This window comes from Pleurodeles waltl, chromosome 2_1, assembly GCF_031143425.1.
Source record: "Pleurodeles waltl isolate 20211129_DDA chromosome 2_1, aPleWal1.hap1.20221129, whole genome shotgun sequence".
NCBI lineage: Eukaryota > Metazoa > Chordata > Amphibia > Caudata > Salamandridae > Pleurodeles > Pleurodeles waltl.
The window spans coordinates 680,866,762-680,883,332 of record NC_090438.1 but is presented as its reverse complement, the minus strand read 5'-3'; the positions used below and the strand labels follow the sequence as shown (position 1 = coordinate 680,883,332).

The window sequence follows — 16,571 nt, the reverse complement described above, 5'->3', positions numbered from 1 at the left end:
TGCGCCTGCATCCATAATATGACAGGGACACAGAGGTAAAGTGTTTACCTCATTTGCTTGGGCCATGCCCCCATGCAAATGAGGGACTGCCCTCTTGAGCTGTAAGGCACTACCAGCATTACAGAAGGGACTGCACAAGTGTCTGCAGCCCCTTAGGAAATACCAAAGTGTCTTTGGGCACACAGAGCAGGAGCACATGCTGTCTTTAACTGATCAGCACAACTCACTCATCCTCTCCTTCCAGGATATTCAGTCTGGGCATTCCAATGAAGCGTAGAGGGACAGAATGCAAAAAAAGAGATAGGTGGACTGCTTGGATTAATCTCAACCACTGGTAATTACTTGGTAGTGCATCGTAGTTCATCATTATTTTGCACACCATGCACACTCAGTTTGGACCCAGCCACTTGACTTAAGAGGCCCAACCTGGCTAAAATCTGGGTTGCTTATGTTCTGATTCAGAGAGAACGTGGCTTGAGATTACAGGCTGCACTGTTCCTACTGGAGCAGGATCAATGCTGAGTTACATATGGCTGGTTTTAATATGGGTGGCATACTAGACAAACAAAATTATGGGTTGGAATGCCACCTCAATCTATTTCTAGTGGTTGAACTATTTGCCAGCATTCCTCTCATGACTTTTTGTGTGTTTGATATTCTTATGAAGTCCCCGCGTGAGCTTGTTGGGACCTGGAGAGGTTCCATGGTAAGACTTCTGGCACATAACAATCCTTCCTTAAAGCACCTTCTCACATTCAGTTCATCACTCTCATGAAATGTATTCCTCCATCCCTTACAACTACTATTAACACTCTGAAGCATCAGATACAGACTAGTGATTTCACCATGTCACACCTGGGTGGATCCAGCAGATTAGACTGGTTGCCAGTACCCCATGCATGCCTTGTGTTACTCACCTGTTTCTTCTGGTTGGGCCCTGTAGTGCAAGTTATCACTACTATCTGTAGCGATTGTATACTTGTTGGTTTCTGAACTGTCCTTCCAGGATGGAGCCTAGAGATCACATTACCATGGCTGCCTGTACCCCCTGCATGTCCACGCATTGCTCTCTGCAGTTTGTTGGTATACTCCATAGAGTGCTTACCTATGAAAACAAAACAGTTATCTCCCTGATACCATTAACTTATCACTGAAGGACTGAATGCCATTCATAGGAGCTGGAGATTAAGCTATAATAAGCCTTCTTGATTTGCTACTTTCTGTATTTGTCAGTTTGCAAAGTTTGTCTAATTACATTTGTCTGTTGACCTACATGCCTAGTCGGGGACCTCTAGTCCAAGACTTTCTGTAAGCAGAGAATGCCAGTGGGTTACACCTCTGTCACTTCTAGGTAGTCTATAAAGAGGATGTACTGTGGCTGCATTTCTCCTGCACATGCTAGTATGCCACTCCTCAGTCACTTCTGGATGGACTCTCCAAGCCATTTACTCTGGATAGCTCTAACCAGTGCATACATGTGTACTGCTCAAAGGCTCTACTTAACGAACTCAACAAAGCATTTACACTGGCTGCTTATAACCAGTGAACACCTGCAAGTTGCTGATATTGTCCTCCTGACTGGATCATGTCTGTATGTATATCAAATGGCATGGTTGCCTATGCAGTACATGCCCAATCGCTTTGTTAATCCGAAATTGACTCTGTACTTACGTCAGGTTAAAAGCACCGCTCTCATTAATCATGCAAGACACCAAATTAATTTTGAGAAAGGCCATATTTAACTCTCTTACAACCCAAGAGTCCCACATGGTGCAGTATGCAATCCGTCCGCTAATGCATGTCGGCAACTTATCAGCAGTAAGTATAAACAACTAGTCCTGGGTGGAAATCACAGGGTATGTCTTCATGTTTCCAGGTCTCACAGAAGGTCAAAGCAGTTGCTGACAACAGCACAGACAGTGCCTCAACTCTAAAACAAAAACAGACGAGTAGGACACTGAAGCCACTATTCCTGTTTTGTCGGAGGTCTGGGGACTCGTAAAGGCTGCAAACATGAGAGCTGCAGAGAAAACCACCTAAAAAGCTAATGGAAAAATTTCCCATCAATAGAAAGATCCGGACACTAAGGATAAGAAACTCTAAAGGACCAAAGGTCAGGCTTTGTAAACTGTTTATCCTTGCTTGACCGGTCTGCTGGCCAGCTGCCTGCCATGTGAGCTAATGAGGAGGGAACAGTATAGCTGAAGAAGAGGCAAGGAAACCATTTTTGTTGTCAGCTCAATGCATTGTCAGGCACTTTGACTCCTTAAGGCCATCTACCGGTAGTAAAACTATGATTAGCAAGGCAAAAAGCAGATGAGAGAGTGAGATGCATATGGATGCAAAAGTAAGTCAACTACAGGAACTTATACATGCATTTCTCACATATATCTACTGGAAATGGGATCGCTGTTTTTCCCCCCGAAAAACCCTCTCTACAGGAAAGTATGCTCGAATTTCAGGGCCCAGCCACCCTACATTGAAACCTCAGCAAGCACCTCCCAGTTAAGTGCTTAGTCCAGCACCCCACAATATACATCCCCTTAATTACACCATGATGTAAGGCTACGTATAAACACACATAAAACATTTGGGTGAACATACATACCCAAACAGATACACATTTGACTAACAATCACCCAGCCCAAACTACTGCACACATTGCAACTCATGCTCGTTAACGCACTGTACCTTATCTACTTTATGATACAGACATTGCAGAACTCGTCAACTACCACATTGATGCACCCTTCATCACAGAGACATGGCCCATCCCCACATATCCTTGTTATTCTTGTTTCAACAGGCTACATCATCCACAATTCAGACCGCCCACATCAGAAGGAAGGCCACCTCCTTGTTATTTGCAAGGCTTCCTGATCTAAACCTTAGGCGAGCGAGTGACCACTCCATGAAGTTACTCACATGCAATTTTCCCTCTCATTTATGGGCCTCCTGGACCGAACAATCACTAATTCTCAGTCTTCCTCAGCACCTCATCGTTTTGACACACCCAGACAATCCTCTTTCGTGACATCAATATCCCAGGCACTCAAGCAATAAATAAATAACTCCTTCAATCTCATCAACATACTGAACATAGTAGAGCACATCATCCAACCAACACTACCCAAAGGCCACAGCCTCAACTTTGTCTTATTAACACCTCCAACCATCCAAATGCTTACTTCCCATACTCCTGGACTGGACTAATCTCTTTGGAACCCCCATCCCCCAGATCAGGGTCCAACAAAAATACCAAGGTCAACCCAAGAAAGACCAAACCATCAGACTCCTAAAAGACTTCTCTCCATAGCCATCATAATGCTCAAACTTATCTCTTGCCTTTTAACCCCAACATCAATACCCTTCTTTACAATATCAACACATTTCTAGAAAACCATCTGAACACACATGCTCCAACTAAACACACAAGTACAAACAGAACCCATCAGCACCACTATAAACCAAAGACCTCACCAATAACAAAATAGTCATCTCCAGGTAGGACAAAAAAAGCAGTACCCCTTGATGACCTCATTATACTTAAATTCCCCCAAACAAACTTATCAGATCAGCCAAAGTATCATTACAATTAAGCTGCCAACACAATCTAAACTCTTTTCAAGACAATCCAGCACTGTATCATCACCTTCGTAAGCCTAAAATCCCACAATCCACAGGCAATGGCAATGCCATCAAGCTCTTCTTTGGAAGATCTAACAGCACATTAATGCCATCAAGACTGGTTATCTTCTGATGCCCACTTCTCTTCACTGCATCCCACAATTGTCAACATTCAAACCAAAGTCTCTAGCAGACCTCGCTGAACTCCCTCAAAACCACCTCCCATGAAGAGGTCTTAGCTCATCCATCATAGCCCTCTCCGGAGATCACTCATCCCTATTCACCATCATCACTGACTCCCTCAAAGAAGGCATCGTTCCAAAATCTCTCAGGACAACTAGATCATCCCACTGCTTAAAGACCCACACTTGACCCTAATGAGCCCATCACTCGCTTACCCTTCATTTGCATGATTAAAAAATCTGTTTATGCACACTTCCAAAAGCACGTCATCGTCAACCATCTCCTGCATGACTACCAGTTTGTCTTCAGATCATTCTGCAGCATGAAGACAGCTATGTCACAAATCCTGTGTAATGCCCTCCTGACCGATTAAAGTGACCCCCAGCTTCCTGATAATCCTGGATTTCTCAGTTGCTTTCAACACACTCAATTGTCATACCCACACCATTGAAGTCTCTAATAGGATTCATTGGCATGGTCTGTCATTGGTTCTTCTTCAACCCATGTAACAAACACCAGTTATTCCACATTCAATTTTTCCAGGTTCCAAACGATCTGCATTAACTGTCCATCACTTCAGGTCATTATCATCTGAACCCCAGAATATTAGTGTATTCATCAAAAAAATCCATTTTTTAGGTGTACTAAACATGCTTTCCCCCGCCCCACGTTTTTTGCAAAACGTCACTGATAATTCAGAAACCAAAATACCCATAATTATGTTTACAAGATGCATGTGAGGTTCAAAGAAGCAAAATCATTTTCATATGTTCTTTCACATTTCGCTTAGTGTGAAAGCCCTTCCTTCAAAGGAGTGGTAACCATTATTCAGGCTAATTAGTCCTCAACTATTTTCGGGCTCATTCTAATATTTACGGCTTCAAGGGAGGGCAGCGTGTGTCCAGTGCTGGCTACAAGGCACTGTGTGAAATATTTGAGATGACAAAATTAGAGCTCAGTCTGTTGGTTTAAGCACTGTCAAAGTTACATAAAAGCTCAGTGATATGTCTAGCGTGTTTAAAATTCAAGGTGAAGTTTTGTTAAGTATTACTTCAATTTGGGGTACCTCCAACATAGAACACTCTCGCAAGCACCTCTTCTAATTTTCACTAAAAGTTAAAGGCATTGCGTCTATAGGTCAGTTTCCCTACAATAATGATTTTTTGCATTTTAGATGTTTACAAAATACAACCTCACTTATTTTTTAATTGGGGCTTTAACTCAGCTAAAGCACTGCTAACCCCCTAACCAAGTAATGCTAGTTTCTCAAGAACGATGATTTCAAAGAAAGCAATGGACGTGGGGGGTGGAGCAGGTGGGTTCAGGGCGGGACGGGGGTATTGTCCCTACAGAATCAGGAGACTTGCTGTATTAGACACTTTCAGAAAGGTGTGGATGAAAAGATGATTCAAGTCTGAAAAACAAATCTGTACTGGGAAGAATGGGACACTGAAGATCATCTTCTTCTATTATGAATTCTATACTTTCTGGATAGTGTTGACAGTCAGTAGTGTTGGCAGAAAGGCTTTAAGAATGTCCACAAAAATGCAGATGAACGTCCTCTAGGGAATGCTCTCCTATTTCTAGAGGGGGTGCAAATGAAAAAGCTTACTGATGGTCTTTTGTCACACAGCTCGATCTGAGAATGTGCCCACTTGCGAAAGAGTGACTGAACAACATTCCATATGAACCTCTCACAAAATGGTTAAGACCTGATCTTTGCACTTTGACCTAGCAAAATCCAGACTTCTATGGGCGTTTCCATCCTAAAATTCTGATCCTTTTTTACTACACAACACTCCTTTGACAAGGCGATCCCTGAACTTCAGGTCTACACAGAGACACCAACACAAATGACTGGCCTGCTCTATGTCAGTAGAAACATCACAAAGCCCAAAGCCTCACCACCTCTTCACTTCCTAGGAATTTCTGAAGTCAAGATATCGATTCTTGACATTTATAACACAATGTTCACTGTTAATGAGTGGAGTGTGAAAATCCTTATGCCAACATAGCAGCTAAAGTTTTTTTTGGGCACGAGAGACTAATAGATGTGACCTTAATCACAGGATGTTGAGCCAACGTTGGTACTCGAACCTGGTTCACAGCTCCAAAGTCGGAAGACTGCATCGCCTCATTGTTGCCAACAACATCATATTTTCTAACTATCTTTGGCCTCCTTCACACATTATTCTCCCCACTGCTAGCCACAGTATTCTTATTTCATTTCTGCAATCGCCTCTGAAGTTAATTCTACCTAACAAGTGGCAGGCCATTTTCAATATGCAACCCAACTTGTTAAGTCCACATGAAACAGATTTCTAAAACTATGTAATTTCCCACTCTCTTAGGCTTTTTCTCACAACCATATGTAGCCTGCTAATTTTTCATTTTCTCTTTCAATAATGCATTAACGCAAATTCTGATTCACTTTTGGACTATAAGCTCTTGTTGTTAGTCCTGGTTTATTCATTTTCTTAACTAATTGACTGAAACTTGTGACAAATCTATGCTTTTAGTTTTATGTTGGAAATCTCTAGCTTGGTGTGGGATGCTATTGCAAGATAAATTAATTGCAAGATACCTTCACTAAACACTTTTGAAATGCCATAGGACATTCTTAAATTCACAAGATGTTCCTAGTATACTTTAGACAAAACTTTGTGATCCAGTTGTCAGCAAGTGAACATTTTGTTGTCTGAACACTTAGTTTTGGCTGGACTTCAAACTGCTTCTACAATTTCTGTTCCACTTCCAAACCCTCATGTAATGGGTCGCTATCATCATCCCTACCATAAACACAATGCAGCTGGATTCAACCTGTACAGGTGCCACTACATGCATAAATGTGGATGTGCTCAAGTGAAAATGTTGACCTTCATAACAGCTTTATTGGTAGATACTATATCTAATTACATATCCCTTAACTTTTGGATCAATTCTAAGGCGATGCCTTCTCCAAGGAGGTGGATCTGAGAAATGGACCTTACAATAGGAATACGCCCACAGAACAGCAGTCAAAATGATCGTCTCGCCAGACATGCGAAGTGACGATGTAGTACCTGGTGAGAGTATTGATGGATGTCCAAGTGGCTGACTGGCAGATAGCCAAGATGCGTACACCTGAGGCAGGGCGATAGCTGTGCCATCATCCTGGTAAAATAAGCCTCAAGACCCTCTGGAGGATCATTACTGACCAAACAGCTGTACGCAAAGGACAATCTTATGATAAATTTGCTAGTGCGAAAAAAGATATTAACGAAAACCTGATTATCAATCTAGTACTCAGTGGTCCTTTCAAAGTAGAAACTAAGGTCTTAAGGTGTGTCCAACCAGTGCAGGGTCTCCTCTTCAGAGGAATGTAATGGAGAGAAAAACACAGGAAGCATAATGGACCCCCATCTAGAATGCATGGGTCCTCAGCACAGCTTGTCAGGAGAAAATGTAGCATACAAAAGCTGAACTGGGAATGCCTATAACTCACTGATCGGATGATCACACATGATCTGTCAAAAGCTGCACATAAGGATCACACCTGCTCGAGTAGCAACTGTGTAGCTTAACATTAAGCAACCTCATGCAGATACAACAAGTGTTTCCTTGAAGGGTGAGTGATTGGAGGACAATGCCATGCAGCGTAAACGTCCTTGAGGCAGACAGGATATCCAAAGTAAGAACTTGCTGAGGAACCTGGCAATCACAAAACCTCAACCGGAGAACATGACCAGATTCAGCAAGAGCAGGAAAGGCGAAGCAGAATTCCAGGAACAGAAGGGATGAAGCAAATTTGGGAGAGATGAAGTAGAATTCCAGGAACGATGAAGCAGAATTCCAGGACAGGTGAAGCAGGAAAACACAGGACACCAAGAGCAGGAAACCAGGAGGGAAACCCACTCTCAGTCACTGGAATGTTTGTGATGCATGGTACTAAGAGGAAACAGGAAGTCAGTGCCAACATAATAAACTGGGATGTGACAACATTATGGATTTCGGAGGTGATTGTGATATCTTGGCAGGAACTAACATGTCACTTCCTGGAAACTTGGAATATGAGCCATTTTGTCAAAGAAGGATTTTACGGACACTAGCTATAAAGGAAATTAATAAAAATGCATATTAGCATATCACCCTCAGAGCTAGAAGAATGTACAGAGTACCAAGGGTGGCTGCCAGAGAAAGCAGTATAGCGTGCTGGGACAAACACAGGCAGGGAGACTGCTGCAATCCATGGACCACAGCAGGAAGGAGATACACGCTAACTGCATGGCACAACATGATCGCAATGAGGAACACAGTCTTTAAAGTCAACAAATACAAGTACCAATGCGAAGAGGCATGAACGGAGAACACATAATGAATGTCAGGACCAAATTAAAATGATATTGTAGCACAATAAAGCGAGCCCGGGAAACATACTAGACAGCCCTTTTAAATGCGGATGACAATAGATGAACAAGTTATGATGAAGCAAGCAAAAAGGGCCAATAAAAAAAAACCCTAGGAGTGCCCACAGTAAGAATTACCCAGCCCAAAACAATACTAGCAAGAGGACAGCAGAGAACTAGTTTTAGAGGGTCAAACTGCTTCTCCTTGCACCAGGTGACAAATATGACCCATCAGCCCAAATAAATGAACTTAGTGGAATCCCCACATATGGAGGTAAGAATTATGAAGGTTTATGTGAAGCACTCTGCCCTTCTGCTGGGACAGCTGGACTTCCCAAAAAAGAGGTTGAAGTGGAGTACAGATGCTTAGAGTTAACAGCTCAAAGTACCAAACTAAGAGTCCAATCTGGGGTCAGCAGGATCAGCTCCACTGGATCCTGCTTAACTTTCTTCAGGACACAAGGGATTAGCAGCAGAGGTGGGAGCAAGTACAGGAGGTCGAAGTCCCATTAAAGTTGGAACAACCTCCTAGAAATCCTCAAGAAGGAAACTGAAGCGCAGTGGGCTGGATATTCCAACAATTGTTTGCCTTGCACAACTGTTTTTGGAGGTGGTGAAGATGTCCTGAAGATACCCTGTGCCACTTTAAGGTGAAGGCTCCACTCATCATAGGAGTGGTCCCGTGTGCCACGTTATGCACCTTCTCGCTCGTTTCATACCCCCTGGAAGCGACAGAGCAGGGCGGTATATAAGCATTACCACTGAGCGCTCACACCATCTTTGTATATTCACTCTTTCCGTTCCCCGAGAAAGGCAGGGCAAACAATTGTTTCTCAAGTGTGCTGGATACTGATTTAGGCCCTGTGTAGACATTAAAAAGAGACCACAGAACTGGGAGCTGTGAGGGCAGTGAGGAATCAACAGTTAGACAAAGTACTAACCAGAAAGAGCGTGACTAAGGAAAAGTAACATTCATCTAAAGGCTACTTCTGAACGTAGATTAGACCTTGGAACAGATACCAAAGCAGTACTTCCTCGGGGGAGGGTCTGTGGAGTGGTCTCAGACCAAAATATCTTGCAGAACTGAGCAGGTGAAATGTCCTTCTAGCTGTGCCTGGCTGTCAAAGTACTAGTGTTTGGTGAATGTTTGCACTGATGTCCAGGTCACACCATTGCAGATATGAAAGACAGGCACTCTGCATGCAAACCAGTAGCCTTGGTGGAAAGGGCTTTTAGACCATCCGAAATCTGCTTCACGGTGAGTGTGAAGCAGTTCCTAATGCACAGAACTATCCATCTCGAGAAGGTCCTTCTCTGCACCACCTTCCCTTTCTTTGTTTCAAAGAATCAATGTATAGCTTAAAAGCCTTCTGAGGCCCAACCGACAGAGCCTCAATCCAGGGAGAAGGCTAAGCAAAGAATGATGCTAGACTGATGGACTGCCCAATGAGGGAAGGATTCAAGACATTTAGATGGAAGCGACCAGAGTCTGCGGAACCAACTTGTCCTGGGAAAAAGTGCAGAGTGATTGTACCGAATGCACCTAAAGTTTACTTACACAACAAGATGATGTAATTACAATTAGGCAGACAGTCTTCAAGGTCAGGAGAGAGAAAACAAATCTATGCATCAGCTGAAAGGGCAGACACAAAATATAAGTAAAGATCAAGTTAAGGTCCAAACATGGCACCACAAATGGTTTGGGGGCAAAACGTGTCAAACCTTTAATAAATCTCATCATTGAAAGTTTTTTTTAACAAAGATGATTGGTCAGAAAAGCATAGAAAGAGTGACAGATACTTTCTTTTTTTAAAAGTCAAATGTAGGAAGTTGGCTCTGTATGTGCTATTTCAAAGTAAGGAATAGCATGCACAGAGTCCAAGGGTTCCCCTTAGAGGTATGATAGTGGCAAAAAGAGATAATACTAATGCTCTATTTTTGTGGTAGTGTGGTCGAGCAGTAGGCTTATCAAAGGAGTAGTGTTAAGCATTTGTTGTACATACACACAGGCAATAAATGAGGAACACACACTCAGAGACAAATCCAGCCAATAGGTTTGGTTATAGAAAAATATCTTTTCTTAGTTTATTTTAAGAACCACAGGTTCAAATTCTACATGTAATATCTCATTTGAAAGGTATTGCAGGTAAGTACTTTAGGAACTTTGAATCATTACATTAGCATGTATACTTTTTACATAAAACATAATAAGCTGTTTTAAAAGTGGACACTGCAATTTTCACAGTTCCTGGGGGAGGTAAGTTTTTGTTAGTTTTGTCAGGTAAGTAAATCACTTACAAGTCTCAGGTTTGGGTCCAAGGTAGCCCACCGTTGGGGGTTCAGAGCAACCCCAAAGTTACCACACCAGCAGCTCAGGGCCGGTCAGGTGCAGAGGTCAAAGAGGTGCCCAAAACACATAGGTTTCAATGGAGAGAAGGGGGTGCCCCGGTTCCGGTCTGCCAGCAGGTAAGTACCTGCGTCTTCGGAGGGCAGACCAGGGGGGTTTTGTAGGGCACCGGGGGGGGACACAAGTCAGCACAAAAAGTACACCCTCAGCAGCGCGGGGGCGGCCGGGTGCAGTGTGCAAACACGCATCGGGTTTTCAATGATGTTCAATGAGAGATAAAGGGGTCTCTTCAGCGTCGCAGGCAGGCAAGGGGGGGGGCTCCTCGGGGTAGCCACCACCTGGGCAAGGGAGAGGGCCTCCTGGGGGTCACTCCTGCACAGGAGTTCCGTTCCTTTAGGTGCTGGGGGCTGCGGGTGCAGGGTCTTTTCCAGCCGTCGGGAAATGGAGTCAGGCAGTCGCGGTCAGGGGGAGCCTCGGGATTCCCTCTGCAGGCGTCGCTGTGGGGGCTCAGGGGGGACAACTTTGGTTACTCACGGTCTCGGAGTCGCCGGAGGGTCCTCCCTGAGGTGTTGGTTCTCCACCAGTCGAGTCGGGGTCGCAGAGTGCAGTGTTGCAAGTCTCACGCTTCTTGCGGGGAGTTGCAGGGGTCTTTAAATCTGCTCCTTGAAACAAAGTTGCAGTTCTTTTGGAGCAGTGCCGCTGTCCTCGGGAGTTTCTTGTCTTTCTTGAAGTCGGGAAATCCTCAGAGGATTCAGAGGTCGCTGGTCCCTTGGAAAGCGTCGCTGGAGCAGGTTTCTTTGGAAGGCAGGAGACAGGCCGGTAAGTCTGGGGCCAAAGCAGTTGGTGTCTTCTGTTCTTCCTCTGCAGGGGTTTTTCAGCTCAGCAGTCTTCTTCTTCTTGTAGTTTCAGGAATCTAAATTCTTAGGTTCAGGGGAGCCCTTAAATACTAAATTTAAGGGCGTGTTTAGGTCTGGGGGGTTAGTAGCCAGTGGCTACTAGCCCTGAGGGTGAGTACACCCTCTTTGTGCCTCCTCCCAAGGGGAGGGGGTCACATCCGTAATCCTATTGGGGAATCCTCCATCTGCAAGATGGAGGATTTCTAAAAGTTAGAGTCACTTCAGCTCAGGACACCTTAGGGGCTGTCCTGACTGGCCAGTGACTCCTCCTTGTTATTCTCATTATTTCCTCCGGCCTTGCCGCCAAAAGTGGGGGCCGTGGCCGGAGGGGGCGGGCAACTCCACTAGCTGGAGTGTCCTGCGGTGCTGGCACAAAGGGGTGAGCCTTTGAGGCTCACCGCCAGGTGTGACAGCTCCTGCCTGGGGGAGGTGTTAGCATCTCCACCCAGTGCAGGCTTTGTTACTGGCCTCAGAGTGACAAAGGCACTCTCCCCATGGGGCCAGCAACATGTCTCGGTTGTGGCAGGCTGCTGGAACCAGTCAGCCTACACAGATAGTCGGTTAAGGTTTCAGGGGGCACCTCTAAGGTGCCCTCTGGGGTGTATTTCACAATAAAATGTACACTGGCATCAGTGTGCATTTATTGTGCTGAGAAGTTTGATACCAAACTTCCCAGTTTTCAGTGTAGCCATTATGGTGCTGTGGAGTCCGTGTTTGACAGACTCCCAGACCATATACTCTTATGGCTACCCTGCACTTACAATGTCTAAGGTTTGGCTTAGACACTGTAGGGGCACAGTACTCATGTACTGGTGCCCTCACCTATGGTATAGTGCACCCTGCCTTAGGGCTGTAAGGCCTACTAGAGGGGTGACTTATCTATACTGCATAGGCAGTGTGAGGTTGGCATGGCACCCTGAGGGGAGTGGCATAAGATATGCTGCAGCCCTTAGAGACCTTCCCTGGCATCAGGGCCCTTGGTACCAGGGGTACCAGTTACAAGGGACTTACCTGGATGCCAGGGTGTGCCAATTGTGGAATCAAAAGTACAGGTTAGGGAAAGAACACTGGTGCTGGGGCCTGGTTAGCAGGCCTCAGCACACTTTCAATTCAAAACATAGCATCAGCAAAGGCAAAAAGTCAGGGGGTAACCATGCCAAGGAGGCATTTCCTTACATCAAACAAAATGACTGTACAGCTTTTCCGTATTGGGTCAGTGTTGAGATAACCACAACAGGTTACAAATTTATCCCAGCCTCCAACAAGCAAGGATTTTATGGAAGAGCATCTGGTGGCAAATATGGCATTCACTACTTTGGGAGTAAATCAAACCCAGTTAATTGGTGTAGGTGTATGTTGTGTAGATTCTGATGAGGTACTTCCGAGATACAAGATCATCGCGAAGTGGCAGTCTGATCTGAGGATAGATGGTCAAACTCAGGAATTCCAGATACCACACTCTCTTGGCCCAATCAAAAGCCAATCTGGAGCCACTAGGATGGCGTGAGGCTGGCTGTTCTAGATCCTCAGAACTAGAGGCAAAGGTGGAAGGGCGCACAGGAGTCCTGTGTTCCATTTCAGATGGAAGAGAGTCTCTAACAAGCGTTCATGTGGAAACTCCCAAATTCGAAATTGTTGACATTGTGCATTCTCAATGGTGGCTAAAAGATCTCCTCAGGGTCTCCTCACTGTCACTGTTAGTTTACACCCTGCACAACCTGCAGATATATGCACCATTCATGATCTGCCAGATGCCGCCTCCTCAGTTCATCCGCTTTGGCATTCAGGGACCCGGCTAAATGATTTGAGATCAGGAAGATATCCTGGTGCTACAATCACTTCCAGAAATGCAAAACATTATTGCACAGGATCCTAATCCACCCTGCTAGTTGGGATACCACATCACGGTGGAGTTGTCCATGAGAACCTACACCAGCCTCCTCTTAACAGCAGGAAGGCGTTTAGAGCCACTGACTTTGGCAAGCCCACCTTCAGCAGCCAGTCATCATGAATAGAAGTATACATGACCTCCAAAGATGGGCAGCAACCACTACCATCACTTTTGTCCACACCCCATGGGGGCAGGGGTAAGGAGGTAGAGGAGCCGGGCAAAGTGAAAATGCTCCTCTTCCACCTTGAATGGCAGATAACACCTGTGGGACTAGTGGAATAGAATATAAAAATATGCGCCCTGCATGTCCAAGGCACCATCCAGTCACTCCATAGCGGAGAGGATCAGGGCCAGCTTGAGCATTTTGAATTTGCCCTTCCGCAGGAAGGCATTCAGTGGTCATAGGTCTTAGGTTCACATTCTTTTTCAGGACAAGAAAGTAGTGAGGGAATAAAACCCACTTTTTCTGAGCCCTGTACCCTCTCAATGGCACCCTTGGAGAGCAACAAGCACACCTCCTGTAACAGGGTGGACAGGCACTCCAGCACAGAGATGCATAGCACTGCCTAGCTGTGCGCCAATCTAGTCTGGCTCCTTAGGGAGAATTCAAAGGGGAGAAATCTGCAGTTAGAAGTACCCATCGGAACACTGCATACAGTACAACCACATGCAGAACATGCTGGCAACAGTTCCACAAGCACTTTGCCTGCAGGCCCATCCAATGGTGTACTCACATGGACTTTAACACCCTTTTCTTTTCTGCTGAGCCATTTGCCCCTCAAAAAATAGACCAGAGTATCAAAAATAAACCAAAAATGCCCTTCCAATTACAAGTAAGCATGACTTCCAGCAATGAGAAGGACTTCGGTGAGCAGAAAAGCACCCCATCAACGCATGCAAAGCAAACCTTCAGCCAGATGCAGCAGCTGTCCTCAGCTGCATTCTAGGAACAAGTGGTGCCAAAGCAAGGCCTGGGACTTTTTCTATGGTATACAACACGTTACACCTTCGGAATCTGAAAAGAATGCTTGAACTGCAAACCAGCAATGCAGTGAACTAGCACCTCTGGGCACAAGAGGCAGAAAGTGTAAAGGAATTAATGAGCGTCACAAACCACTGATAGATACATAAACAAAAGATCTGCAGCCAAACCAGTGTCAGGGACACATCAGGACACAACGTAAATACTTTCCCACAGAGGTACAAACTCTAGCAAGAAACCACAAGGCTCAGCTGGATGCCTCAGCATAGTTGGTGTAAACAACAATATAGGGAAAGGGAGCTGCAGAGGAGACTGAGCAAAGCCATTTAGAGCTCATGGGATGAGCCTCTGGGGCTCCTCAAACGTAAACAGTACTCTGAAGCAGGAGAAACGTAGGTTGTATTTACTACAACAGAGTCCTCAAGTAGAACAACTATGGTTATAACACAACACCTAAAGCCATACATTCACACACGCAAAGCCATGACAGGTTTCAAGCCCTGCATTTTCTTACACAATGAGGTAAGCCATCTAGAATCTCAGCAAAAGTACAATCTATTTTTATAGAGCTCTGAATGTTGTAAGGCCATTGCTTCAAAGCACTAGGGTAATTTGTTGGAAAAGCCCATCTGCATGCAAGATCCTGGAAAGCTAGATTTGGATTCAAAGAAGGCAAAATATGTGATATTTTGGTTTGCAACCCCTATCATGTTTGAAGGTCAGCAAAAGGTATGTTTAACAAATGTGTGGTTTTCAAAAGTTTCTTTAAGCATGTACAGTTTGATTCTGTCCCGAAACTTAACATCGGGAATTCCAAGGCTTGGCGCCTTGGACACCTAAGGATCTATGCCACGTCATTAAAATTAAGTCAAGTTGGTTGTTCAGATGAGCTTATGAGGGGTTAAGATGTCTGCTTTTTGAAACTGCAATAATAATGTGAGGTTACCTGATGATTCTATATTACGGGGAATCCTTTTCACACTTCTGGACTTCAATTTAACAAAAGATTATAGCCTTGGAAAAGCCGTTTCTTTTTGACAGGGACCCGTTTTGTAAGCCTACATGCATAAAGTAACAACTGTGATTTGCAGGCAAAATAAACAAAGGCTTCCCATACTAGATTGAGGCTCAAAGAGTTTTAATGTATAATAGGTTATATTTTTTACGAGATTACCGAAAGGTGGGAGACAAAAACTAACATCTACAGTTAGATGAAAGAAATAACAGACTTGGGTCTACCGGTCTATGTGGTCAAATAGGTGATGATTGATTATATATATATATATATATATATATATATATATATATATATATATATATATATATAAACATTCACCTGAGAAATCCTGGAAACTGTCAGACATTTTAGGATGCTAGTAAAGTGTTGAATTAACTTTCACTACTTGTACTCCTTGGTATGTATAGCCCCATGCACTCACTTTTTCCACTTCACATGGGTTAAGTCCTGTTCCCCTACTGACTGACTCAGTTCTAAGGTTGTATTTTATAAACAAAGCAAAGTTAAGCTAATTGTTAACAGTATTAAACATGCAAACATATGGTTTACAGCTAGAGAACAAATAGTAACTCACCTTTCGAACATGGAACATTCTACAGTCGCAGCACATCTCGCAAAAACGTGGAAGGAAAAGCCTTTCTGTTATGTCTTTACCGACTGTGGGAGCCATCTTACACATTATCTGGCAACATAAAAAAAATATTTTAGGTATGCAGTGTGAACATTAATTACTCCAATTGAGAACATTAATTTAGAAAAATGAAGTCATATTATACCAACATAAAATGCAGCTGCTACACACGTACCTTTAATGATGCTTCATAATGCACAGCTAACATTTTGAAGTGTTAAGTGGTGTACATAACAAGTACTGCTGGATCCCAGTTCTAATGGTATTACATTTACCAACCTTGGGTGGTGGCAATGCCAAATTAACAGGGGTAACCTGCTATTCCCAACAGATGTTGGTAGTAAACATTAACTCAGTCAGCCATCACGCTGGCTATCAAAAGACGAGGAAGTGTTTAATTAACTTGAAACTTGGCAAACTGTGCTTCGAAACCAACACCTAAAAAGTGCTGTCAAAGCCAACACAGCTGACATGCATTGTATGGCTGTCACACGAGCTCAAAAGGAATGTATGCTTATAATAAAATACAGTTGTCACAGGGTGGCACTATTATTCAAAGAATGGAAACAGTGGGGTAGCAAAGGACTACAAGAACTAATTAGCATCCACAT

The 16,571-nt window shown here is 44.1% G+C and overlaps 1 protein-coding gene across 3 annotated transcripts in view; it reads right to left on the bottom strand.

Moving 5' to 3' along the window:
* The window catches only part of PPP4R1 (protein phosphatase 4 regulatory subunit 1), a 689,987-nt gene that overhangs the window by 440,184 nt on the left and 233,232 nt on the right, over positions 1-16,571 (bottom strand). For all 3 annotated transcript variants that reach the window (XM_069216574.1, XM_069216564.1, XM_069216553.1), the window contains exon 7: positions 15,904-16,011. In XM_069216574.1, the coding sequence (XP_069072675.1) occupies positions 15,904-16,011 (108 nt within the window). The remainder of the gene's footprint in view (positions 1-15,903; positions 16,012-16,571) is intronic.